The sequence below is a fragment of the Doryrhamphus excisus genome, linkage group LG11 (assembly GCF_037039965.1).
Source record: "Doryrhamphus excisus strain RoL-2023G ecotype Guam linkage group LG11, RoL_Dexc_Guam_v1.1, whole genome shotgun sequence".
Classification (NCBI taxonomy): Eukaryota; Metazoa; Chordata; class Actinopteri; order Syngnathiformes; family Syngnathidae; genus Doryrhamphus; species Doryrhamphus excisus.
In genome coordinates, this window is record NC_136367.1 from 21944893 (window position 1) to 21971805 (window position 26913).

The window sequence follows — 26913 nt, forward strand, 5'->3', positions numbered from 1 at the left end:
GGAGGGGTGGCACAAAGCAGAGAGGGGTGAGACGCTCCAATAAAGAGAATGGCTTTGGCAAACACTGGCGTCCAAACATGGACTTGGCCAGGCTTGGCCATTTGTGGGCACGCATTGGCACAGTCCGAGGTGACAGCTGTTTGGAAATGACGGAGGCCCCTGAGAAAGGATGTGAGAACGAGCACAATCCAAGGATGTTGTCCTACAGCCCATTCTTCCATGCTTCAACAACATAGAAACCAAAACCATGTAGGAACTGGTGGAGTTTTAATGGTCCTCTGGGCTTGTGGGTCTCAGCAGGACCGTTGATGGGGATTTCACACCCTGAAGATCCAAGGGACGTTATGAATGGTCTGTTGACGATACAACACCGTACGGCATATACGGTATCGCACATACGGTGGAAGCCCGGCGTTCGTGATGAACCCATTCCAAAGGCTCTGTCTAAAAGCCCATTCTAGGCTATATTCCCCACAGGAAATGATGGAAATACAACAAATTCATTGTTGGCCATCCACAACATTCACCCAGCAGCCTCACCTCACGATCAAGGATCTGGAGACACTTCCTGGAAGCTGAGAACATCCCAGTACTTCAGTGTGGCCCAGCATGTTTGGGATGCCCTCGATCAAGCACTTCAATTATCGCTCCCTGGCTATATCGTGTTCTTTTCGGGGGCAAAAGCGAGTGTTGTGTTGATATTTTTATTGAGCATCACCAAGTCATAAAATACACTTCAGAAAATGGGGCATCCATTTTGATCAGACAGCGACGATGCCACACGATACAATAAATCTGTCTGTGTTTTCCCAAAAGCATCAACAGTGTCGCCACCTTGTTTAGCCCCACAGAAACATCACACTGTGAGTGAGTCAGCCACAGCGTTCGTGTGGCGTTGGCATCTCTGCCAGCTCTTTGGCTAACAGGCGATGTGTTCATAGAAGGCATCTGCTTATGCGGGAGAAAGACATATTTCACACAAACGCAACGCAACACACACACAAGACACATTCACCCACACAGAAAACTGTGGAGGTTTTTTCCTTCAGAGGGAAGTCGCCGAGGGATGCTCGCATTCTTTTCCTGGCACCAAGTGCAGACCCAACGGGGACCGGCCGTAAAGCACACATCCACGCTCGTTGCTGCACAAGCTGCTAGAAAGAGCGTAGCCGGCTGCTAATTGGCCGTTTGGTGATTGCAAAGCTCTGATGAGCCACTCTGACGCCTATTAAAAGTCCCATGCTTGGAGCACATTAGACTCTCAAGCCCCCAGTGCTCCAGGCTGATGGGGGGGGGCTTATTCACTCATGCAGCGTCCGCACCCTCTTAGACGCACGCACACACGTTTTCACACATGGCTGCACTCAAACACGTTCATCATCAGCTGAGGGCTAAACATAAATGCATGCCCCCCGCCCCGGCCCCTGCCCCGGCGGATGGGCGATGGGACGTAAAGAATGGTGGCTTGATCAAGCACGCTTCATTTGCTGATGAAGTCTTGATGCATAAGTGGGCAGTCTTACTTTAAGGCATGTGATTCCATTCCCTCCCTCTCCCCGCTCTCTCTCCTCCCAGCTGGACCAGGTTGTAATCCACACATGCTCACTCTGCCTCCCTGACACAGACTCTCTACTTAGTGCTGGGGGAGGACCGGGAGGACCGGGAGGACCGGGAGGACCGGGGCTCGCAGCTTCTCAATGAGGGGACGCAGCCAAGAGCAGACAGAGCAGTCATTCCTCCGGAGCTTTCCGCTGCACGCATGACAAGGAGGCTGAAGGTGGGGGTGTCAAAAAAGCTCCCTGTCACCACAAAATAGGACTTCCACTGACGGAGAGCAAGGCAGCGGCGGAGGCAAAGAAGAGAAAAAGAGATTTCCACATAAGACGCTGAAACAGCCGTGACGTGATGAGTCCCTTAGTCCTCAGACCAGGGGGTGACACAGACTTGAGGGGGTGCTGGCTTTGCTGACTCTTTGTGTTGTCAAGGAATTGAAAGGAAGTGAGAAGCGCTGGTCCAGAGGAGCCACTACCCACTAAAGAAAAGAACATTTGAGATCCCCTTTTGTGTTGGCTTCGGCTCATCTGAAATCTGGGATTGCTTTCTCCACAATGGATGCCTTTCAAGAGGGGGAGTAAGTCTGCCATCCTAACCCGGCTTGGTCCTCCTCCACTCCGTGCTCAGGTAAGGGTGTGGGTCACTTTGAGGGGCACCTTTGTGATTTTGGATGGGGGGGGTGCTGTTCACACCAGAAACTTTGCTTTGGGATTCATTTTTCCGACATTCAACTGATAAGTCAACTGCAGTTAGTAAAAGGTTCCTGGAATTTAAAAAGACTACGTCAGAGCCGATGAACGACACGGAGGTATTCTTCAAGCAGCTTCTGGTGTGATCTACCAAGTCTTTCTCAAGTTCTCACAGGCTGAGTTGACAAGTCATTTTCAGGCCGAGTGCCGTCATGCGACAGGACAGGGAGATTTGGGAATCTCACCCGGGAGCGTCCGTCCACTCTTGGCTTCCATCCCACATCTCAGACTAAAGCTCTTTAGTTGAGGCATCTTGAAAGAGAAAAAAACAAACATTTTAGTTTCTAACCATAGCAGCCATGTTTTTTTCCCAAGTCAGCAGCACCTTTGGTCACTGCTGCTCATTAATTCCAGCCTAATCAGAGCTGGAATGAGATGTTTCCTGTATGGATGTGTTCCGCTCAAGTGGGGAGCTAGAGGAGAGGTGCTTTCGGATGAAAATGCTTTTCTTCATTTTTTGGGATATTTCATTGTGAAATGCCTTGGTTAATGACCTTAACTTTCTTCCCAAGTCTCTGATGTCAGCATGCAGATCAAAACAACATCCAAGTACAGGCTATACTGCATGCATACTATATTCATACTTCCATTTTGCAGACATGTCATTTATGGCTGTAATTGAATTGAATTGAATTGAATTGAAGGCTTTAATATGACGTTGACACTGACAGCCGACTTTTGTGTTATCAAATATGACACTGCAGTAGTACTAATTCAACAATATTAGACCATGGGTGAAAAAGTGACACGATACGTGAAATAATTCAAGCAGCAGATGACTTGGATAAAAAAGAGATGAAGGTTGGCTCCTTTTCCTTTGTAACGGCCTCGCTGGCGTGCATTCGTTGTTCAAGACTTGCACCACCTGGAAACAACAGGAACTATCAAATCCCAGCTCAACATGGTCAACGGTGTCCGAGCAGACGTCCGAGCAGACGTCCGAGCAAACGTCCGAGCAGACGTCCGAGCAGACGTCCAGCACGTCATGGAGACTTTTATTCTTCATTGATTGGGATTGTTTCAATGAAATACATTTCACGGCCTCAAATGGTTGATTTTATCTTACATAACACAAGAACGTGTTATGAAGACAAAAGATCATAATTCAGTCACACTTTTCTTCTATAAAACTGACAGCACAAAACAACTAGATGCAATGTTTTTTTTTTTATTAGGACGTGAAGTTGACTGTGTTGAATTTGACTAAAATACAACCTCGTGTATAAAGAAAGTTACCAATCATTGTGATTAACATGGTCAAGGATGATTCTCTACATTTGACATTTGCATGTCCTCATCGTGCTTAGTGGTGTTTTCCACCTTTTGCTTGTCTTACAAACAGACACATTAAAAAGGGGGTGTTATGGTTTCTATGTTTACTTGCAATACCATCCACATGCGACGCCGGTATCAGGCCAGATGTGGGCGAGGATGTGGCTCTCACTCCACTGTGATTGGTCACACTCGCAGGCGCTTCTTTGGGATACGCAGTCGGTGTTAGAGGAGAGGGTACAACAATGTAACAACATTTATTCATCAGAAGTGGGAAAGCATAATGGGTCCAATCAACCATTTGGGATATATTGTGAAATATAGCTTGGCGGGTGATGCGATTGGCCGGCGACCACTCCAGGGTGTACCGTGTGGGATAGGCTCCAGCCTACCCCCGCAACCTCAATTAGGATCAGCAGCATCAATGGATGGATGGATGGATGGATGGGTTCACAGGGTGGTCAATCTATTTATGACAACTGGTGACGGGCTGTGGAGTGCTAAGATGTGGTCAGCTGATCTTTAGCCTTTTGTGCTGGACTTTGGTCTGGGACAACATGGAAATAATCAGGACAATTATTACAGCTCAACGTAATAACTATCAATCATTATGAAACTAAGACGCATAATGTACAGAAATCCATAAGGAAATGAATGAAATATGAGGCTTATGGACATCAGCACACGGAGCATTAGATTATTAAATTATGCACCGAGCAAAATAGAAATAAGACAGCAGCACAGAGCTCGCGTGATTAAACATCACCTCTGTGCTTTTGTGCAAAGTGGAAGGAAGAAACGAAAACAGGGTTCCGCTTATGTGCTCAAACTCCCCATGTAAACATGTCTACCTGTCTCAATCTGCCTCACACATGGTGCGTTCAAGGACCGCCACAGGAAGTGGCTGAAATCCCCAAAGAACACACATTATCCGTGGAGGAATACATTTACTTTCATTTACTAACTGGGGGCTTCCAAACATAGTCAGTGCATCCAGTCACCAAACCAACGATACGCTAATGAGTCTATATATATATATATACACATAATGATCTTGGAAAACCTTCAAGATGAAACACTTTGAATCATCAGACGTACTTATTTGTTCACCCAACAATCACGGGACAATGACCACCTCATCCTGCCTCCGGCTGTGGCTCCTCACACGAGGCCTTCCAGCGCATTGTGTAAATCTCAGTGTTTGGCGCTTATGTAGTCAGGCCAATTTTAATTTTTATTGGCATACTCCCTACGCCACCGGTCCTAAATGCTGATAAGGAGCGACCTTGGTGGTTGCTACCTTGTCTTCATGGAAGATGCCTCTCCTACCAAGAGCCACGGACTTGGAGGGGAGGTGGAGGGGAGGTGGAGAGGAGGTGGAGAGGAGGTGGAGAGCTCCTGCTGCTCTCTGCTGAACTTGCAAATCATCTCCTTTACCTTGCTAGAATTTTGGAGATTGTTGTCATGGCAGCCAATTTTCATCTCTCTCCAGTCTGCTCACTGCCAGAGACAAGGCCAAATGTGGGCTTTCTATCAGCCAATTGAAAATCATGCTGATGCGGCCATGCAGTCACGCTGTACGTACAAAGGAAATATGTGACACTTATTGTTACCTCGGGATTGTGTTTTCTTAACTTCTGTACGGTGTTCCTTGAAAGTCGGAGTCCACAGATGAAATGGGGACAGCTTGGATTCATATTCTCTTACCTTGTGCTACACTGTTATTTGTGGCACATTGAAAAAAGTCAAGGATTTTAAAAAAAGTGAGACAGCAAATCACACATGTGGGATCTGTGCAAAGTGTCCTCAACTCATCTAAATTCGGCCGTGCAACATGATGAGCCATCGTTGATCCCAATAAAGCATCACCTGTAAATAAACTGGATGTAGCAACTATATTGCTGTCAAATGAAAGCTGATGCATGGCTCAAGATTAATTTTGTAACAGCACCACCACCGTACATGACCAGTAGCGGCTAGATAAATAAGAAATATAGACGATAGCTAAATCTAGAGAAAAGAATCACCAGTACAACCGCATACAAATGGCCATGCATGTTAGCATGTTGTTAAGTTTCTATCGTTAGCTGACAACAAACAGTGGGCAGAGCTTACATCCTCAAAGCAGGAAGTGGGCGGGATATAATGCTTGCAGTACACTCAAAAGTTAGCGCCCTGTAGGCAAGAAAATGACTCTTCCGCCTTGCCAAGATCATGGTAGGGTCCATGTCCCCGACTAATAAAAAGCTTTGGTTTCGCTCACAAATGATTTGCCAGTTGGACCAGGGAACGCCACACATGCTCCTCCAAGATAACCCAAACCTTTGATATGATTTGTGAGCACATCTGCCTCACCGCCGGGAGCTTCTGAGTTTGTATCCTGCCCAAACCTCAAACGCGGGCTTTGCATGTTGTCGTTGTGCTTGCATGGGTTTACTCCATGGAGGCGAGCTCCTGTTTCCTCCCACAAATTATTGGTTCATTTCAGACTCCGTTGTGCATAGGCGTGAATGTCAATGGTTGTTTGACGCTTCACAAGGATCTTCTATTCTATGTATTGGTAGTCGGCGGGGAAATGGAAATTCCATAGCTGCTGTAACTGCTCCATTATTGAGGTATAGTCATAAATATATAAAAAGAATAAAAGGAATCACGGATGACGTTTGGTCTTTTCTTGTTTGACGATTGAATTGTGGGTATTACAGAGGGAACAAGGACACAAGAACCTGACATGAAAATCATGGCTTTATTGACTGCATGATATGAAGTGTAATTGCTTCCTAGAAATGATTGGATTTGCAAAATTTGCAAACATATTGGTGAAGCACCGCAGGTTTTGGAAATCCAACAACAATTGGCATGGCCACCTGTGGTAGGCTCCTCCAACACCTTCTCTTTTGCTTCTGACACACCGGAGAAAAAGCTCGGCTACGTTCGGGGCCAAATGGCTACACGGGAGTAAAAGATGTATTATGCTACTCAGGTACTGATATCCAAAAAGTGTCCACTTATGATTGTGAGATGAGCGCAAGGTTTTGTTTGCCACTATTTTCCATGAACTTCACATTGTACAGCTACGTATCTTTTTCATGCTTTTTAGGAATTGAATGAACAAGCCCGACTGTTCCTCAACTTGAACGTTTCAGTCAGGCCTTTAGTCGGCAGGTCCAGACATCATGTCATCTGTGTCCTGCAGACCCGGCCTCAGGATGTCCTGGTTGTTCGCCATGTGGGTCAGCCTCAGCTTCCTGCTGCTGTGCCAGGCGTCCCTCTACCAGACCATCCAGCAGCACCATGTTGCCCGTCCCGGTCGCACCGACATTCTCACCCTGGGTAAGTGTGCATCTTTGTCCCATTTGCCTTCATAGCACAGAATTGGGGGTGGGAGGCCCCGCTCCCTCCACGGGGGCCACACTTGTCAGCTCTGGCTGAGTAAAAGCAAGTGCTGCATATGTCACAATGATTTGCCACAGTTGCGTACTGTAACATAATTCCCCACGCTCGCAGCGGTGCACAATAGGAAGGAGGAATGATGACTAAATGTGACTTTCATTTGCTTCACATTTAGTTACACTCCAGTCTTCATATAGTACGTACCTTTAGTGGTGTGGATGGGAAAGGGCTGCTTCCTGTTCGTTGGCAAGCACGCCATTTCCACACCCTGAGTCTTGTTGGCAAATGACGACCCCGAGCTCCAGGCCAAGCCCTCCATTAATGTGCCGGTAACCAAGGGAGCTTTGATCTCTGTGCATTGGATGGAAATGGCAATTATGTTGCTCTCTTTTGTCATGAAAACCTTTGGCAATTAAGCCAGACGCCTCTCCACCGCGGGGGCAACCGGGGAGGGAAGCAGTTGAGGCCGATTTAATTCTCTGATTATGAAAAAGCTTACTGGCATTAGTAGCAATGTAAGAGAGAACGTTACAGGCAGGGGAGCTTTTTGCTGGAAAGCAGCAAGGCTTTCTTTAAGCTTCTGAGAACGTGTGTCCCTTCTCTTGCTGAACCCTCAGACATTAGCAGAAGCTCCAGGAGCCAAGCGCCTGTTCAAAAGACGCTTCTTGTGCTTAGTGCTTCCTGTGCAGTGCATTACATTTGATGTGCAGCAAAAAAAGGCATCCAAAATCCATGCCGGTGTTGGAATTCCGGGGCTTTAAGCAGAAAGTAAAAAATGTGACTCCTTGTGCTATGAAACAGCTGACACATAAAAATGCAAACTATGATAGAAAGTTCTCCAAGTATCCTGCTCCATTAATTGGAACAAGCGGGTGACGGATGGGCGAACGTGAAATATGAATGAATTTTTAAAGGCGGCTTTCCTTTCTGCTCTTCTTTTTTTCTGACTGCTTGGCAATTTGGGTTTGGTGCCAAAGATGCACAAGTACGTGCAAGCCTCAGTAAGTGTCTTTTGAATAATGCAATGGTCCCAAAGGGGACAGAGGAGAAAAAAATAGCCTTGCTCCTCCAACCGGCCGAGCTCTGCCTCGATCTGGAGGAGTCGTCAAGGATTGTGTTGTCTCAAAGCTCCCTGGAACATTTCTTGCCAGGCTCTTGGACTGCATCAAAACCTGAAGACCTGTACGGTGCGTACTTTCACATTCACGGAGCGTTTTCCTGCTGACATTTGGACATTTTCATGGCGTGCACGAGGACCCCTGAGTTTGATTCAGGGCATATTTTCATGAGTTATACCTTGACTTTGTTGAGGACTGATTTGGACTGGGCTGGCTTAAGTCAGGGGTCTCAAACTCAAGTCAACTGCAGGCCGCTGAAGTAACATTTTGACCAGCAAACAGGAAGTTATGACTCACTATAACCGTCACACACGCAAAATGTAGAGAATGCAAGACTCGGATTTAGATGGTGGGACTTTATTCGGAATCATGTCGCCAGGAGTTTGCGTTCACTGTGACGCCCCTGGCTTTCCGTGTTATTAATAATCATTACCAACAACCACAAAGAGTAGTGACAAGCATTATGTCCTGCTATGCTTTTCTTTGCCCTGCAATGTAGCAGCTGTACTGTGTCATGTTTCTCTTTTGAAGAGGATTAAGCTGACATCAATCTTCCTCAGCCGTTAAGTGCCACTAACCAGAACTGCTTTCTCAAAATTGAAATGCTATGATGAATATTTGAATTAGAATTGATTTTATCATTTGAGAGCCTCTCTGGTTTCACTGAGTCCAGCAGCTGGGATATAAATAGATGTTGCTCCAGGGCAAATACAGACGTCTGCTTGTAAAAGCCATCGCCTGTCACCCTGTGATGCTTTTTCTTCTGCAGTCAAATGATATATGTTCCTAGCCAAAGCAGGATGGAAACATGTGATAGCTTCATGAGGCGCACCTCTGCAATGTGGTGAGCTTCCGTATATACGGCATGCCGTACTTTGTAGTACTGGTAACTGAAAGAAAGCACATTGATCTTTGTGGTTGTATTGTACTACAGTACTTTGGGGCTGCACTGCTTCATATTGTCAGGTTTTCCTAACGAGGTCTCCCTCTCATGGAGCTCTGAAGGGTAACCAACATGTTAGAAAGGCCTCTCAGCGTGACGCCTCTCTGCATTGATTCATGGGAGATTTCATGTGTAGGTGCACCTCGTACCTTCTGGTGCGTACAATCGGTGTATTGTATATTTGGCTTTTGGGACTAAAGAGGTATTTAGTGAAGAATAACTTGTGTATAAGTATTTGGATTCCTACATGCATCCATACATCCTTTGTGTGATGAAGTGATTGTTAGGGTTTGCACTTTTCAGAAACTCTTGGTAGAATTGTGCAAAATCACTGGTGTTGAACGTTACATGAGCTATTGTGTTAAAAGCACATTTTGTCTGTAATTCAACCACGGCCCACGGACAAGACACCCAAAGGAGATAATGTGCCGGCCATTATCTGGGGAGTGTCGCCAAGGTCATGTTGAGCTGAGCGTTACGTTATCGTCATCAGTCCCGCTGAATAATGTCCGAGAATCGGCCTTATCTACCTCCCGCAACAAATTGCTGATGCCACATCCTGAAAAAGGTGCGGATAGAGTTCAAGATGTTTTTTCTCTCGCCCAAATGTTTCCATGACAAATGGGCGCACTGAGGCAGAGATTGAGTAACCGGTCGCCTGACTGCTTCGTCACCTGTTCAGGAAGCGCCGCCGCTCTCGTTCTGGCGAGCTTCTTGCCTCCCTCGTGTCCCGCTTGCGCGCCCGAAGATTGATGGCGGCCTGATTGTGTGCAGCCAATTCTGCTCTCTCAAGAAATAATCCACTTCATTGACAGATGAGCTGAATGTGACATGACACCCACAAGGCGGGCCCCTACGCTTTCCGCACCTGCCAAAGCGCCGCGTACAAATGCTCACCGCCTCGACATACGGAACAAACCAGGCCGCGTCTGACAGCACGCGGGTTTAAACTCCATCACAAGCCGGTGGAAGTGTAGCCAAGCTATGTTGTACATCCTTCAGTGCTGTCAGGATTCATTGTAGCAGAATAAACAAGAATTCCCCAGCTTCATTTGCTCGTACCGAGTGTTTTATAACGTTGTCATTATGGCCCACATACACATTATTAAGCTAACAAATGTATACGGATGCCATATTCATTGTGCCTCAATACCCAGAGGGACAGTCTAAAGATAACGGCATTTTATCTGGTGCTTTGTTTTATTACCAGTCTGACAGGGCGGTTTATGAGAACCTGTGATCTAATAGACCAGCCTGATTCCTGGTCCGGGTGCAGCTGTAAAACTGGCCTGTTACTCTTAAAGCAGCGTGGGCCGGATGTCGCATTTACCGTTTTCGCAGCGCTTTTCATTTTAATACACAATGTTAGACCCTGCGTCCTCCCTTCTTCTATAAATCACCTGATATTACGTCCGACGTGGTACATTGTATGTTTTGACTGGCTCATGCTGGAGTGCTGATGAAGATGCTGAATGTTAAGCAAAGGTACGAAGACGATGTTTATGGTTGAACCATAAAAGTTACGGATGATTACTATTAAAGCTATTTTATGTTGAAAGGGGACCTATTATTATTATGATCTTCCGGGATCTGCACCTCTTTTTGGCATGGTTTAACACCAGAATACAGCATTCTAACTACATTTGTGGAAAAGGGGAAAAGTCCCGTTTAACGTACCATAATGTCACGATATGTAGAAAATCAATCTCTAACCAGCCGGAAAACTCTAAGAATCTTAGTAGTCTAGATCTCCTTTCATTTTGTTCCATTTTGTGCAGAATTACGGGTCGCTGGAGTCTACCCCAGCTAGCTAGCTTGCAGCGAGAAATGGGGAAATGTGGTGCGTTGTAATGAATTATTACTATTTAATATGGAAAAGCCGTTATCTGTGCACTGATAGCTGATTCTGCACCCATTGTTTGCTTATTGAATGCTAACTGATGCTTTATGGTGTTAAGACTTATTGACTTTGGTTTTCTTTGCTTCATCACGTCTGAAATGAACGTAACATAACATAACAAATATAACATGTAGCTCAGTATGATCATCTGCAAAACGTGTGTTTGATCAGTTGAATAACTTGAACATGTTCAAATTCTATCAAGCTGAAATGTGGCTTTATGGAAATAAGGCTATATATTCTGTATACTGAAGGCTTGCTATTGCCGTTGCACAATGAAACTCTGCCAACATGTGTTGAGTGTGTTGAGTGTGTTGAGCGTGTTGAGTGTGTTGAGCGTGTTGCGTGTGTTGAGCGTGTTGAGTGTGTTGAGCGTGTTGAGTGTGTTGAGCGTGTTGAGCGTGTTGAGTGTGTTGAGTGTGTTGAGTGTGTTGAGCGTGTTGAGCGTGTTGAGCTTGTCAAGCGTGTTGAGTGTGTTGAGTGTGTTGAGTGTGTTGAGCATGTTGAGTGTGTTGAGTGTGTCAAGCGTGTTGAGTGTGTTGAGTGTGTTGAGTGTGTTGAGCATGTTGAGTGTGTTGAGTGTGTCAAGCGTGTTGAGTGTGTTGAGTGTGTTGAGCAGTGAAGCGTGTGTTGAGCGTGTTGAGTGTGTTGAGTGTGTCAAGCGTGTTGAGTGTGTTGAGCGTGTTGAGCAGTGAAGCGTGTGTTGAGTGTGTTGAGTGTGTTGAGTGTGTTGAGTGTGTTGAGCGTGTTGAGCGTGTTGAGCGTGTTGAGCTTGTCAAGCGTGTTGAGTGTGTTGAGCGTGTTAAGCAGTGAAGCGTGTGTTGAGTGTGTTGAGTGTGTTGAGTGTGTTGAGTGTGTTGAGTTTGTTGAGTGTGTTGAGTGTGTTGAGTGTGTTGAGCGTGTTGAGCGTGTTGAGTGTGTTGAGTGTGTTGAGCGTGTTGAGCGTGTTGAGTGTGTTGAGTGTGTTGAGCGTGTTGAGCAGTGAAGCGTGTGTTGAGTGTGTTGAGTGTGTTGAGTGTGTTGAGTGTGTTGAGTGTGTTGAGTGTGTTGAGTGTGTTGAGCGTGTTGAGCGTGTTGAGCTTGTCAAGCGTGTTGAGTGTGTTGAGCGTGTTGAGCAGTGAAGCCTGGAGTTTTGATTTAGGGCTAGCTGTGTTTTGGCAAATGAGGACGGATATGGAAACTATACACACTCAAACTTTTGAGCTGAATTCCTGGCATTGTCAGGCAATGTTTTGAAATGTTAAGCAATCATTTTCAACTCGGAGCTCATTTGCATAGTTGAAGTAGACTCCTCATTACAACCGCTGTGCGCCGGCAGGAGGAGCACACAAGCCAACGCATACGGTACGTCCACATTTGCAATTGTGCGGCTTCTTTCTGCGGAGGTGCATTCATCTACTCTACCCGCAAGAACATCTTTCCACATAAGCTGCCCGTTCTTTTGTTAAGTCATTAAATCAGCTTAATTTGCATCCACATTATGGAGTAGGGACTAATTAGTGTGGGGAATTTATGGCTAAACAAAATTCAATTAAACCTTGTGAATAGATGCTGTGCTAGTCATATTTTGATGATGTTGCTGAAAACGTTTGATTTGTCAAGCACTGTCAGTTCATAAGGAAAAAAACAATAAATTATGAGCAAGATGCAAAACATAATGAGGAGACATTTTTTTCCATTTGTTGCCATGTCAGTATTCTTCTGGGGCTTCTTGTTTTCACGACTGCACCTTTGACACAAGAATTACGTAAACTTCTTTCGCTCCTCTAACGGACATTGGTGAGTTTGCCCATTCTGGAAAATGGCGTCTAACCACCTGCAATTTGGAAACCAGAGATAAATGCCAGCAACTTACAGTACAGAAGTTCAATTTACAAATGGAAAGAGACAAGAAAAATAACGTTAGTGTTTATCATAACAGCTAACGGGATGGCAATGAAAGACAGGAAGTCTTTTGTTGGTGTTCTTTGGGTGCCTTGTGCCGATCGTCAAGTGTTTCCGGTTTTGGAGGTCCACTTTGTCAGTTGAGAGCCACTGAAAAAAGCCATGCTGAATGTGGCACCGAATTCATGCGTAGTTTGAGTCATATTCTCTGATTTCAGCACTTCAGCCGATAGCGGCGTTTTTGCTGATATCCCGATATTGTCCAACTCTCAAGCGACATGTGCAACATCACATTTCTCCTGCCGTGGAATGAACACGTACAGTATCTGCGTATCCGTGGTGAAGCTAACAGCGTCAGCCATTAACTTCTCCACTTGGAAGCAACAGTGTCAGCTCGAGTAGGCAAACATCTGACAAACACTTGCCATGGAAAAACAAAGCCCCAGGAACTGAAGGCCGCTCATCCAGTTTGATACACATTTTCACCCCCGGAATTGGCGCTATCCAAGTATTAGCCAATGTTGTGCAGTTGGCCGATATTACATATACAATAATATATAATAATATTAATATTACTATCTATCAGCCGCCCTCACAAACCAAAATAATATGTTTGTTACTGAGGCTGCAGTTTGTTTTAGGGAAAAGTATGATGCAAACTCCAACCACAGTAATACGCATATTATTCCGTTAATACAGTGCTGACATTCAGTCATAACTGTGTCATGTCATTTGTTGCGGCATACATTTTTACGGATTCAAACGAGTTTGCTATGCTATCAAGGGCTGCTTCCTCAAAAGAGCAGCCATGCACTCGACTTCCAGCTACTTCACGTGGAAGTGTTTGCGTCTTTTTCAAAACAGATAAACCACAATCCTATAATCTACCTCCGCACTAGAGTAGACTTGCTTGGCAAACCCGGGATTTAGGTTCGGCTAATCAGCACCGTAGGATCGCTCTCTCTCTCTCTCTCTCTCTCTCTCTCTCTCTCTCTCTCGCTCACACACACACACACACACACACACACAAAATGCCCTTCGAGGTAATGAAAGCAGCCTTTCAAGACAAAACTAGGCAATAACTGCCGGATCATTCAGGTGCCAAACAGCACTCTCTTTGCACCCGGCCGCCCCCCCCCCCACCTCCCTCCATCTCCCCGCTGCTATCAGCCCCTCAGACGATTTGTCATGGATCAGATGAGACAATTTGTCATGGATTAGTGCACTTAAATGTCTCTGTGATAGTGGAAGCAGTCACTGGAAAAGCTCAGGAATCCTATTACACTGCGTTTTATGGCTAGAAAGACGGCAGGAGGAGTAGAGGTTGAATTGGTACTTTTCTTGGCCTGTGTACCATTCCCCACTGCCCCCCCCACCCCCACTCAGACATTTACTTACAGATCAGCTCCATCAATGGGGCTACATTTGCAAACAGTAAGTATCCATTCAAGCAAACGTTCCCTGCCATTGAAGCAACTGAAGTACAGAAGATGCATTCAATGACATTGATGAAATGTAGTATTCTCCACTGGTCATCTGTGTCAGTAATGTTACTGTAATCTTCAGTAAGACACACAAGCACCAGACCTGATCGCCGGAGCAAAACAGCAGTCACAGAAATCCCTAATGAAAACAGGTTTCTTTTGCGATTGTCACCCAGATATTGGTAGATATTGGTAGCTATTAGTAGATATTGGTAGATATTGGTAGATATTGGTAGATATTGGTAGCTATTAGTAGATATTGGTAGATATTGGTAGGTATTGGTAGCTATTGGTAGATATTGGTAGATATTGGTAGATATTGGTAGATATTGGTAGCTATTGGTAGATATTGGTAGATATTGGTAGATATTGGTAGATATTGGTAGCTATTAGTAGATATTGGTAGATATTGGTAGATATTGGTAGCTATTAGTAGATATTGGTAGATATTGGTAGATATTGGTAGATATTGGTAGATATTGGTAGCTATTAGTAGATATTGGTAGATATTGGTAGATATTGGTAGCTATTAGTAGATATTGGTAGATATTGGTAGCTATTAGTAGATATTGGTAGATATTGGTAGATATTGGTAGCTATTAGTAGATATTGGTAGATATTGGTAGCTATTAGTAGATATTGGTAGATATTGGTAGCTATTGGTAGCTATTGGTAGATATTGGTAGATATTGGTAGCTATTAGTAGATATTGGTAGATATTGGTAGATATTGGTAGATATTGGTAGATATTGGTAGATATTGGTAGCTATTAGTAGATATTGGTAGATATTGGTAGATATTGGTAGCTATTAGTAGATATTGGTAGATATTGGTAGATATTGGTAGATATTGGTAGCTATTAGTAGATATTGGTAGATATTGGTAGATATTGGTAGATATTGGTAGCTATTAGTAGATATTGGTAGATATTGGTAGATATTGGTAGATATTGGTAGCTATTAGTAGATATTGGTAGATATTGGTAGCTATTAGTAGATATTGGTAGATATTGGTAGCTATTGGTAGCTATTGGTAGATATTGGTAGATATTGGTAGCTATTAGTAGATATTGGTAGATATTGGTAGATATTGGTAGATATTGGTAGATATTGGTAGATATTGGTAGATATTGGTAGCTATTAGTAGATATTGGTAGATATTGGTAGATATTGGTAGCTATTAGTAGATATTGGTAGATATTGGTAGATATGTCAGGATGTGTCCATGCTTTTCCACCCAAGTCTTTCCTTAAATCATTATATCGCAATATATATTTGTATCTGCTCATTGAGGTGGAAATTAATCCATTGAAATAAAAAACACTTGCTATAATGCATTTGTCACATTAGTCATTCATTTACATAACTCATATGATTTGCTAAGGTAATAATTGAAGACCGTCTCTTCTTAGTGGGCAGGCCAAAAGAACCTAAATTTCCATCACTAGTTAGAAGGTTGGAAACAGCTTTTCTATACTCCCTGAAAATATTCCATTTAGGAAATCCACTTATCACGGTTGGGTCTGGAACCAATTGACCGTGATAAACGAGGGATTCCTTTATGTCCAACAAACCTATTAACATTGAAATATCTGTCACAATTGTATCTGTATTGTATTGTATGAGTTCCCCATAAAGCGTTAACTTTCTATTGATGTACTTAGCGTGTTTTTTATCCTGAAGAATCTTATTTATACCAACTCCTCTCACCTCATCTCATTTTCATACAGTGTCATAGATCATAACCATCTTTATTCATACTATAACATATTCACTTTCTCTCTCACCTCCAAGTCCCTCAAGCCCTTTAGAGCCCCCCCCACCACAGTTTTTTCAAGTGAAATAGCTGGCTTATGTTAATAGAGTAAGGAGACATTCCAGCAGGTAATTGTGATGCAGCAAGGCTACGTTAGCATCATTTAAATCCACTCGGGGGGAAGAAATGCGCCTCCTTGAGTGTTTCAGCGTTTCTGTCTGACTTTCTTGTGCGTTTTCTCAGTGGCAGTCAAATTAGCTTGGCTTCACTTTATTTCTCCATCTTTTATCTCTTTGTTGACTCAACACGTTTGTGGTCTGGAAAACCGCGTGCCAACAGATCCACAGTCGTGTTTAAGTATTTAGCCAGTGATTGCTTGTCCGCCCGTCGTCTATGCCGCTTGCCTCGCTAGGGTCCCGGATGACCCACATCCATCCTATGGACAATTTGGAGTCTCTAATGACGCTAGGAAACCGGATGTCCCGACTGTGTCTCCGCTCCACCGTCGTGTGGCTTTATTCAATTCCAATTTCAAAGCAACGTGTAATCAGTTTGTCGCCAAGGTGACTTTTGTTCATGAAGTATTCAGTCGCACCCTGGCGGGGCAAAAATGGATTATTGGGTTTGGAATTATAGAAACGTCTCCACTTGTGGAATGAGTGATTGAAAGTCCGTCTAAATTCTCCACGCTGGGCGCTTTGTCAACACCGGCTTTGGTCTGCTTGTCTTGTCTGATCTTCCGGGATGGATCTGTATGCCTGCTGTGCCGAGGCAGACGGGTCGTGTCTTCTCCGTCTAACTTTCAAAAGGTTCAGACACGTGAGATGGACACGGCCGAGTACTCCGAGAAATACGCCATAGAGCCGTTTTACCTGGTATTAAATGTGCCAGTCACCCGAACAGTCCTTGGCCACGACGGTGACAGCCTGTAGAAAATGTGGGAGGACAATTAGGATCCAGCAGCTCTGCAATGTGTCTTCATTTGCTCCGGTATCTGCAGCACATGTCAGGTTCACTGAACATGGCTCAATGCCCTGATACCTTCAGCGCTCAGCGCCTGCTGGCCAGGAGAGACAATGAGGAATGAGATGGCATCTGCATGGGTCTGTCTGTGGCGTAATGACCCAAAGGAGCGTTCTCTAGCTCACATACGCCACTGGCTCTTGTCCTCCATCCCACCTTCATGCTTTGAACTCTTCTTCCTCGCCTTTCTGCCTCGTACGCGTGTAGCTCATTTGTTGGAATTTGAGCCCCATCGTCATGCCTTCGCTGTGTGACTGAACACAGCACTTCCTGGTTCTGGCGGTTTTGGGCTGTTTGGATGGTGAAAACGTGCATTCTCAGTGGGATCTGACATCAGAGGTTCAAAGTGGCTTCAGCTTTTTCCAGCCTTCTGTTAAGAGTGTGAAAAGGGACCGTCATCACTTTCTCCATCAATTCCCTGAATGTAGAGGTTGGTGCATGTGTACAAAACACTATTATTATTATTGAGAGCCCAAAGACTGAAATGCCCTCCGATCTGCACAGAATATCTTTTCCCTTCTTGTGTGGAGATTTCTCGGAGGCATGAATGGCACATATGCATGCCAAATAGCGTTGGAAATGAAGTGTAATAAAACTGGACCTCTTATTTGATCAAAAACATTTCTTTTTCTGCCAAGAGGGTAGTGAATCTACATCAGTGTCTATTAGGTTGACACAGTATTTCCCTGGTGACGGACGGGAAAGAGCAGCACTCCATCATTTCTTTCGAAGCACATTCACACAAATTCATTTGTTCAGGTGCCAGCAAGTTTTCCCTTCTTCACGTCCCGTAGATGCCATTTTCCACTGGCGGCGTCGTGCCATACTCACGTTTTCTCATAGTACCTTCGGTTAAGGCGAATAAAATGCAAAACATAAAACCTCTTAGCTTTTTGTAAACAGCTGGCAGGTTATTCTCTACCAGGTCTCTACCCCACCCGTCTTTGTCGGTTTACCTAAGCGTTAAAGTCAGCCCTGCTCTGGCTCCTCCTTCCACTGTCAGTACTCACGACTCACGACCCGACTAGCCGAGGGGCTAAGCCGAGGGGCTAAGCCGAGGGCCTGCGCTGTATTCCCTTACCGACACGTAGCGATGGGATTTGGGGCTTTTAAAGGAACAGGTTATGCTGGCTCGGCTGGTACTGGTAGATGTCCAGCAATCGTAGCCTGCTTCACTTCCCGTCTGGCGACCCCGTGGAGCTTTTTCCCTCGACATTGCAGCTCACATTTCAGGAGGCGAGCTGCCAGGAGGAGGCAAAGCTGGCTCCTCTTAGCACTAATAATAGCTCCAGTCGCCAATTTGACTCATTCACACACTTAGTCACTTCAGCTTTGCATCCGCTGTCCGACTGCTTTATGAACATCTTCACATCGTACGTGCTGCGTTCTCGCTTTCTTGGGGAAATCACGTGGAAGCGTGTGTCTTGGATGGTGGAGCTCTTCTCCGTATCAGGGAAATCCCGCCATACCGTGCCGTGAAGAGCCGCATGTTGGTGCAGCAGTCTTATTCCAATTTAAGATGATTTGCATGAGTGGGCAGTTCTATTCCTCAGCAAATGAGATTTGTCACCCACACCTGCAGCTGCAAAGGAATTGCGGAGATACATGTTCAAAAACCTGTAGGTTTGTTTCACAGCTGTAATGTGGTTGGTAGTCGTGGAAAAATGACAAACAATAGAGACAATTACTAAGAGTAACCCTTTACCTGGCGTATTTACATCCACACTGCTAATTACAATGTAATACCTCTTATGACCTTGTGTGTATTTGTTTGGCCCTCATGGGATAATATTGTTGTGGGAGTGTGCAAACTGAAAAACACAAAGCAACACAAACATGCCCATCCATTTTTACCTGCGTTTGGGTTGCTACATGCCACCTCAAGTGGCCCGTCTCCATGGGACCGTGGGAAGGAACGGGACACACACGAGCTCCTCCCGGATGGCCGAGTCCAGCCACCCTGCAGAGGAAACGCATATTGGCTGCTTGTACTACAATCTTGCTCTTCAGGACCGATGAGGAGTGTAGGAGTGCAAATCTGCCGGTAAATCTCCACCAGGACGGTCCAGTACAGCAACCTCAGTACCGTAGTACCGTAGACCCTGTGCCGATCCACCTGTCAATCTCACGCCTTTCCTCTGATTTCACACAGGTACTGTATGTGTAGAGGTACAAGTACCGGAGAAAATCTATGCAACCCATTGGAGTACATGGATATCATCTAGGAAGCGATGAAGTTCAATGCAGCATTAAAAGTATCTTTACATACAAAGAACATTTACATACTAAAGTAGGCAGCAGTTGAAATGAAATCCCATCTTGTCGTTTCATCAAATCCTGTGATGTACTTTGGCGCTTGCCTCCAAAACGTGTTGATAGTCGATTGATAGTCGCCTCCCAGACTGCCAGGGGCAAGACATCGATGGTTTGATTTCTTGTTTTGGGGAGCAAAGGCACATCCGAGGTGTGTACACACAAGTACACAATTACTGTGTATTTTCTTTTTTTGAGGGGGTCTCCAAGGTGTTCCAGCTGCAGCTGGACAGGTCACGGGTGTGTGTGTGTGTGTGTGCGTGTAAAAGATGAAAATGTGGCTTTCCATGTTTAAATACTGTAATATCAATTGCATTATCTGTACTGTATTAGTATGCTGTGCCTGTTCTTGTATGCTCTAGTTGGGAAACATTATAGTAACAAATCTGCATAAAACTGCATAAACTCTGAGTGGCATAAAAAATGGATGGGTATAGTACTAACTCATGCATATTTTCAGGATGATGTACTTTGTTACTTCTTGTACAACAAAATGGAGAAACACTCCACACGCCACGAATTGAACAGCCAGATATTGACATATTCATATTTCACGTTCATATTTGCCAGTAACTGTAGATTTCCTGGTCCTTTCTGGCAAACCCATATTAACCTATTATAATATTAATATAAGTGTTCCCCTCCAGCCGGGTGCCAACGATGGTGGAGTTGGCTTAGCTGAAGGCTGAAGGCTGAACGCTCTGCCCTCCTAAAGTCTTATGAGCTTTCTGGAACAAGCCATGTCAGCCTGAGGTGACCCGGTGGAGGATCAGTTCTCCGCTGTCGGAGTAAGGCAGGCTCTGCCGCTAAGCCAGAAATAGATTCTTGTATATCACACTGAAGCAATAAAACAAATATTGTGCAACAAAACCAACCCGGCGCTCTAATTTTCATTCAGACAAAATGCTGGAATCTGTCCTTTTTGACCAAATAACTGAGCGAGGACAATTGGATTTGGGTTTAGCCTGACTCTCACTGAGGAAGGAGACGAGTGTTCCACCAGTGAGAAAATTTGGCCCATCAATCTCTCGTCCCTCGCCCGATGACTGGACACCCATCTGTCATCGTCTACAGGTTCCTCCTTATTGGAGCTTCATGCTGGCGGCTGCCCGGCATTATTTACTGCCGGCTAAGTCAGAGATAAATGATGCCAAGTCATAGCCTTCGTGTGCTTCAGGAAATTAGGATTACAGATTATACAATCTGGATTGGCACTTTGTGTTATCGCTGTAATGGGTCCCTGCTGGAAAGTCCCCATACACATGCGATATCATAAAATCATCTCAACACATAATCTGCACTGTATTGTTGACTTTGGTCATCTGGATTTGGAGCAAATGTACACCTTCATCTTCATCTTCATCCTCATCTTCATGTCTGGATGAGACCATCGTGAGAAGAGTGCACAGCGTCTGTCTTTATTTCTATTGTCTTGTCGCAGGATGGGCACGTCTTTGCAGATCCAATCCAAGCCTTTATCTCGCCACACTTGCCAATCCGTTTTTAAAAGGTTCGACATTAAAAGCAAGAATCCCCTCCTTGTCTCCCTCCCACCTCGATAGGAGATTACACATTCTAATCCACAGGCTGCCATATCAGGCCTGCGCTTGTTCGCTGGCTGACAGCTCTGCCGGGCCAGCTTTTGGATATTGGGCCTTTAAGAGACCACCGTAAAATTTCAACTTTCCCGAGACACTAAATCCAAACGCACTGGCAAAAATGAACGTGCTGCGTTGCAATGTCAGGCTACTGGCGATGAAGACCAGCCTGCAGCGGCTTAAAAGCTACGTAATCTTTCTAATTTCATTCTCATCAAGTACCCCAGACACGGTCCAGGTACGTGGTCCAGGTACGTGGTCCAGGTACGTGGTCCAGGTACGTTTTAATCAGGTCCTAATCTGGCACTCTGCATGTAGTGGTTGTTCTTTTTCTAATGTGGTCTACAAAGGCAACACATTTGATTTCGTGCTCTCTGTGAAGACGTTTCTTTGAGAGGCCATCAGCTCCATCTGGATGTTAGAGCAGACACCATTGTGCTAACGCAGCCTTGAGCGTTTGCTAACGCTGATGAGTTGCTATTGTGTATGAGTGATTCCAACCACCGACATTCTCAGAGATCCCTTTGACGCAAGAATTCCTCAGTCGTGCCATGAAGCAGACTCCGATCCTGCCAGCTTCTTGCCAGCTTTGTTCACTTTATACAAAACTCGGCAAAAGGGGAATAATGTCATTCCGGAATCCCACGCATGACATGTAACACGACGGCATCCGTGTGTGACACACTCACGGCATCCTGGCTCTCTTCCACGGTGCTGTTGATTAATCTCTGTGACCATCTTTGCCAGTTCAGTGCCCCAGATCTATTTTCATACACACTGCATTATGCACAACACTCGCTGAGGAATAACACATCAACACTTCTGCCTTGAACACGAGATGGACTAGACTTGCAAATATTGGCTGGTGAAGGCTGACGCCGTGGCTGCTCGGATCCTCCTTATAAACTAGCCCATGGGTGCAAATCCAATGAGTCAAGTCTAACAGACGGCATAAATTGCCCGTCTACCATACGCACTTCATGAAGGCACGCAGTACAGTTCTGGACGGCGTTCTGTGTGGAAGAAAAGTAGAAGCATTCAGTTTGGCTTTAAAACACAACACAAGCAAATCGTGAACACATACTGCAATGTCGCTCGGCTAGCATAACAATGTCATATGTAAGTGTTGTGCGGCTCTGATTGTACTATGTGAGCGTGTGTGTGTCAAGAAGGACGTCTATGAGAAGCTAATCCACTGGGCTAATAAGTTCATAATAATATCTGATATCATACTGTATCACTTGTATTTCAATATGAATCGACTAATAATAGACCGGTTTACCACGAAACCGCAACCATTCTACTTGAATCCATTTGTGATCTAATAATACTGCAAGGGACGACTGTACAAGGTAGTAACACCGCATGCCTGGCAAAAGAAGGATGACTCAATTTGAACATGGAACTTTCTGCAACAATGTTTAAGTGTGAAAAATAACACCCAAGAAAATATAGAAAATCAAATCACGACGTCCACTAGACGCGCGTCCGAACTGCGCATCCGACCACGCGGCATTGACAAGACAATTTGCACACTCAAGAAAAGCGTTGTCGCTATGCTGCTGAATGTCACTGCACGCTGTGTGAAAGGCACCTGCTTTATGCTTTCTGATGACATTCACAGGTCCGGTGAAAGGTTCAATGGCTGATGGTGAGGAGAGGAATAACCAATGAGAAGTCAGTCACATGAAGACCTTCTCCGTTTTCCTGCATTTTATCCTAATTACACAGCTAGCAGGGCTTGGCTGAGGCCAGTAATCATAACGAGAGGTTAATTGTCACTCATTGACTCAAGAGCATCGCCGCTAACATGAGCGCTCCTCTCAAGCTCCCAGTTGGAAAAAGCATTTTGTTACATTGAATGTTGATGGCATCCTACGCTTGTAGGAAACACATTGAAGTCCTTCGTCCTCGTGGTGTTTACTCACACTTTGGCTGAGTTGGTCTGTATTTTGTCCAGCTGTCAAATTACCACTCCCCAGACTTTTTTCAGCACGGCCCATTAGGATTTGGCAAGGGGACCAACACAGGTGGTAGACTGTCTTATTTGATTTCTTTTGTGTCCCTCTCTATATTTTTAAATGGGCCGTGGAAGTAGGCGGCAATTAACCCATCTGTGGAAAAGTGACTCATCAGTACTTTGTCAAGGTTGATTTTGCAACCCAGACTCTCGCGTGACAAGGTCACCCGTTGTGGATCATCATGCAGCAAAGGCGACTGGCGTGGATACGTGCGGATATTTTTCCTGGGAAAACATCTTCCCTGGGAAAGCCTCGTAACAACGTACTAAGGTGGACTTCCAGGTATTATGGATATGACGGGGCTGCACACACTTTTTCAGTCTGAAAGCTACTTTTAAATGGCCGAGCCCCGGAGATCTACTGCCTGCGATAAAAGGAATGTAGCTACTATATTCATTAAAAAACAGTATGTATTTATGTACGTTGTACGTGTATATCAGGGATGCGCGTACAGGTGAGAAGACTAGATGATCTCCCTCATTCTATAAAGCATAACATGTATACATTCAAACTTTGAAATACTATTGGAAACATTAGTGATTGTTATTTCATGTTGACACTTTTAAAGTTTAAAGGTTGAAGTGAGTACAGTAGTTGATATCGTAATAATATTCAAAACGGCATAACCTGCCTGTCAGTCCAAATAGCCACGTAAGGTTCATCGGGACTCACAGTTCACGTAGTCAGCCCGAGTCAGGGCAACATGTTCAAAAGGTTCCAGCAATGTCCACTTAAGAAAAACACAATTTCTTCAGTGGACCTAACCCTAACCCTAACCCTAACCCAACAAACGTGCATTTTCTTCGACATAGCTAGCCGCTACGTGTGAACAGATAACTTCTTAGCGCCGAGTTGGTTCATCCGCCATCAGAATGAAGAAGCTACATGTGTAGCTTGAAACGCCGCAGGGGAGCCAGACCCAATCAGGAGGGGAGCTTAATGTCAGCTGACTGATGTCAAAAGACATCCACAAAGTGACATTTATACGATCCACCCAAACTGCCTTGGCAATCTACCGGTAGATGGCGATCAACGTAATCAAAACGGAAGGCATTGAAGGCGCATTTCACCATCATTAACAAGCGTGACGGTGGTGGACACGGAAGGTAACGATTGTAATTAGTTTTCCAATATTGCATATTTTGCAAACAGCACATCAATAACCGCTTCCACTGCAAATCATTTTACAGGACGCCATCTCCCGTCATGTCAGAGCCACTCGATAAAACCCTTATTTTCATGTCAGGCTTTTCTGGCCTTTTTCCTCAACGCAAAACGCAGGCTTCATCACCCATGGAGAAAATACCAAACACTATCTGATGTTAATTTTATCATCACGCTACCTCAATAATGTAACAATTAAATAAACAATTCTTCACGTTTCACCAACGGATTTCATTAGAAGGTTCCTCCAACGTCCCATACACTACATAGCTCCATCTACATTTGGCTTTCGTCTGTGTTGGAAAAGGTTATACTGCCTGCCATAGCTGGGTCGAGTGACGATTTAAGCTCCGCTGGCTGTGAGGTAAAAATAAATAATATGTATTAATAATGTATTAATAAATAATATGTATTTCCTGACTGCAAGTAACCACATTGCTAAAAACCCATTTGGCTAGCCATCTAACTGGAGCGGTTTAACCGTGCTTAAGGACTTTCCTCCATGATCATTTAAGGGTAGCGATGGCCGAATGGGTGCTGAGGTGATATGTTATTACATGTTACTGCAATACAATACAAAGGTACAGTACAAGCAACATGTACACACGGCACAGGTACTGTATTGGTTCTTGGATCTGGTTACTGCAATAGTCAGGCCATAAGTGATACAGCCTGTCTTCATCCCAGAACAAGGGGCTCCTCCATTGGCCGCCCCATGACACCTGACCTTACCATATGCTTCACGAGGCAGGACCATCCAATGGCGTACTCTGTCTCCAACGCCCACACAACAGCTCATGATTTCTGGATGTTCCCTTACATCCCGGCACTCCCAAGCCGAACGGAAGTGGTTTGTGCGATCGCTGTTTTTCCCAGACGATACATCATGCTTTAAAAAGGACATCATTTTCTCACCTTCCCTTTGCACTTTGCCTGTCTTCTCTTTGTTTCCCCCTGAGGTGAGAGGGTCTTATTCAAGGGACTGTCCACACGGAAATGTTGTCAGGTCGCAACGGTAAAGTACGCTATTTTATGCTTTCAGCCTCTCATCCACACGGAAACAACATTCTGGGTGTCCTGAAAAGACAAGCCAGCATAATACCGGAACTTTTCCATTCAACCCAAAAAAACCCAATCCCAGGAACAATTCCAGGAACAATCCCAGGAACACTGCCAGGAACAATCCCAGGAACGTCATGGACAAGTCTTGGCTGTGAAAGCCAAAGGTGGGCAGATATGCGTGTGGTGTGAGAAGATGAAGAGCTTGGAGTTGGAGGTTGGTCATTCGACCCAGACACACAGGAAACATGAATCACGGGCATTTGTTTGCTTTTAAATCATGCCAGGTCATCTTATATTCCTCAAAACAAAAAATGACGTTAAAATCCACGGCTGCAATATCCTCAAATTTCACGGCTTTCATCGTTTTTGAGAATATCATTTTAAAAGTTGTTTCATGGTTGACTAAGGCCTATTTTTAGTAATAAGAACACATGCATATAGAAGCAAACTTAACATATTTCTGGCCTGAGTCAAAGATTGTCATGCCAAGTGAACTCAAATAAAAATAAAAATAAGACGCCACGTTGTTGATTGGTCACTAGGTGTCAGTGAAGTCCCATCGCTGAGACAATACGCACTGGAGGAATCTCGTCCGGTGTGAGTCTACCACATTGGGTGGGTGACAGATATTTCATATCTAGAGGGCTTGAACGTTAAAAACAAACATATCTTCAGGAAAGTCGTAAACAGAATATCAAAATACAGGATTCAATTTCCAATAAGGAATCCTACAGCCGGGCCAAGAAGCAATTAACCGCAGTGAGCGAGGAGTTATTATATGAATAACGAGTTTCTTTCTGTGTGGACCCACGTCTGTGAGCCGTAAAATGGCAAATCAGAGACTGTAGGCTTTTGACCACGCTGGATCCCCAGTGTTCTCGTGTCGTTACAATCAAAAGCGTTCATCAGATCAGAAAAAAGTCAGAGACGGCCTGAACTCACTCTGCAAAGGTCACACAGTTGTCTCCATTATTCATGGAGTCGCCCGTGCCTAAGATGGCGAGTGTCGGGAGGAGGAGAGATGGAGAGATTGCTTTAAAGTTGCTCCATTCTTTCCTGCCACGGAGCCTTGAAAGAAGAATTGTATCCTTTTGTAGAACACAAGGCTTTCATGAGATGGGACTAAAGTGTATAATCAAGGCCCGATGAGCAGCGGGAGAGACAGAAACCGACGCCGTCCTCTTGTGTGGTCCGACCCGTGTCTTTAAAAGACCACCTTTGTGGGATGTTGCTACTGCGATCAACATCACTACCTTCTTCGCAGGAGGGACGTAACCTGTTATTCTACTCAACATGCTCCGATGCTTGATGGCGCTGACGTTTTCCCGAGTACCGTGATCACAGGCCAGGAGGAGTCATGTCGCCAAGACGATGGCGCCTCCTTAAAGCCATTCCACCTCTTCTATAAAAGCACGTTTGGATTTAACACAAGATGGAGCCTCAAAAATGACAAAGTCATAAAGTATTTCAATTATTTGTACAAATTACTGTTTACGCTGTACATTGTTGTTCATATTTGACGTAATCTATTTATTATTTATTATTACACGGGAGCCAGGCAACGACATTTCGTTGGCAATTTCACTGCTGTGTTATTGTGCAATGACAATCAAGAAAGTCTATGTCTATGTGATTGGCTGGCCACCAGTCCAGGGTGGACCCCGCCTCTTTTCGCTGTCA

At 44.8% G+C, this 26913-nt stretch overlaps 1 protein-coding gene across 2 annotated transcripts in view; it reads left to right on the forward strand.

Annotated features, from left to right (window-relative positions):
• Positions 1 to 1583: 1583 nt before the first annotated feature.
• LOC131126473 (chemokine-like protein TAFA-1) overlaps positions 1584 to 26913 on the forward strand; it is a 98837-nt gene continuing 73507 nt past the window's right edge. The window contains exons 1-2 of one of the 2 annotated variants that reach the window (XM_058069063.2): positions 1584 to 2181; positions 6772 to 6908. In XM_058069063.2, the coding sequence (XP_057925046.1) occupies positions 6785 to 6908 (124 nt within the window). In that variant the 5' untranslated portion in view covers positions 1584 to 2181; positions 6772 to 6784. The remainder of the gene's footprint in view (positions 2182 to 6771; positions 6909 to 26913) is intronic. The other variant, XR_009129162.2, reaches the window with a different exon arrangement.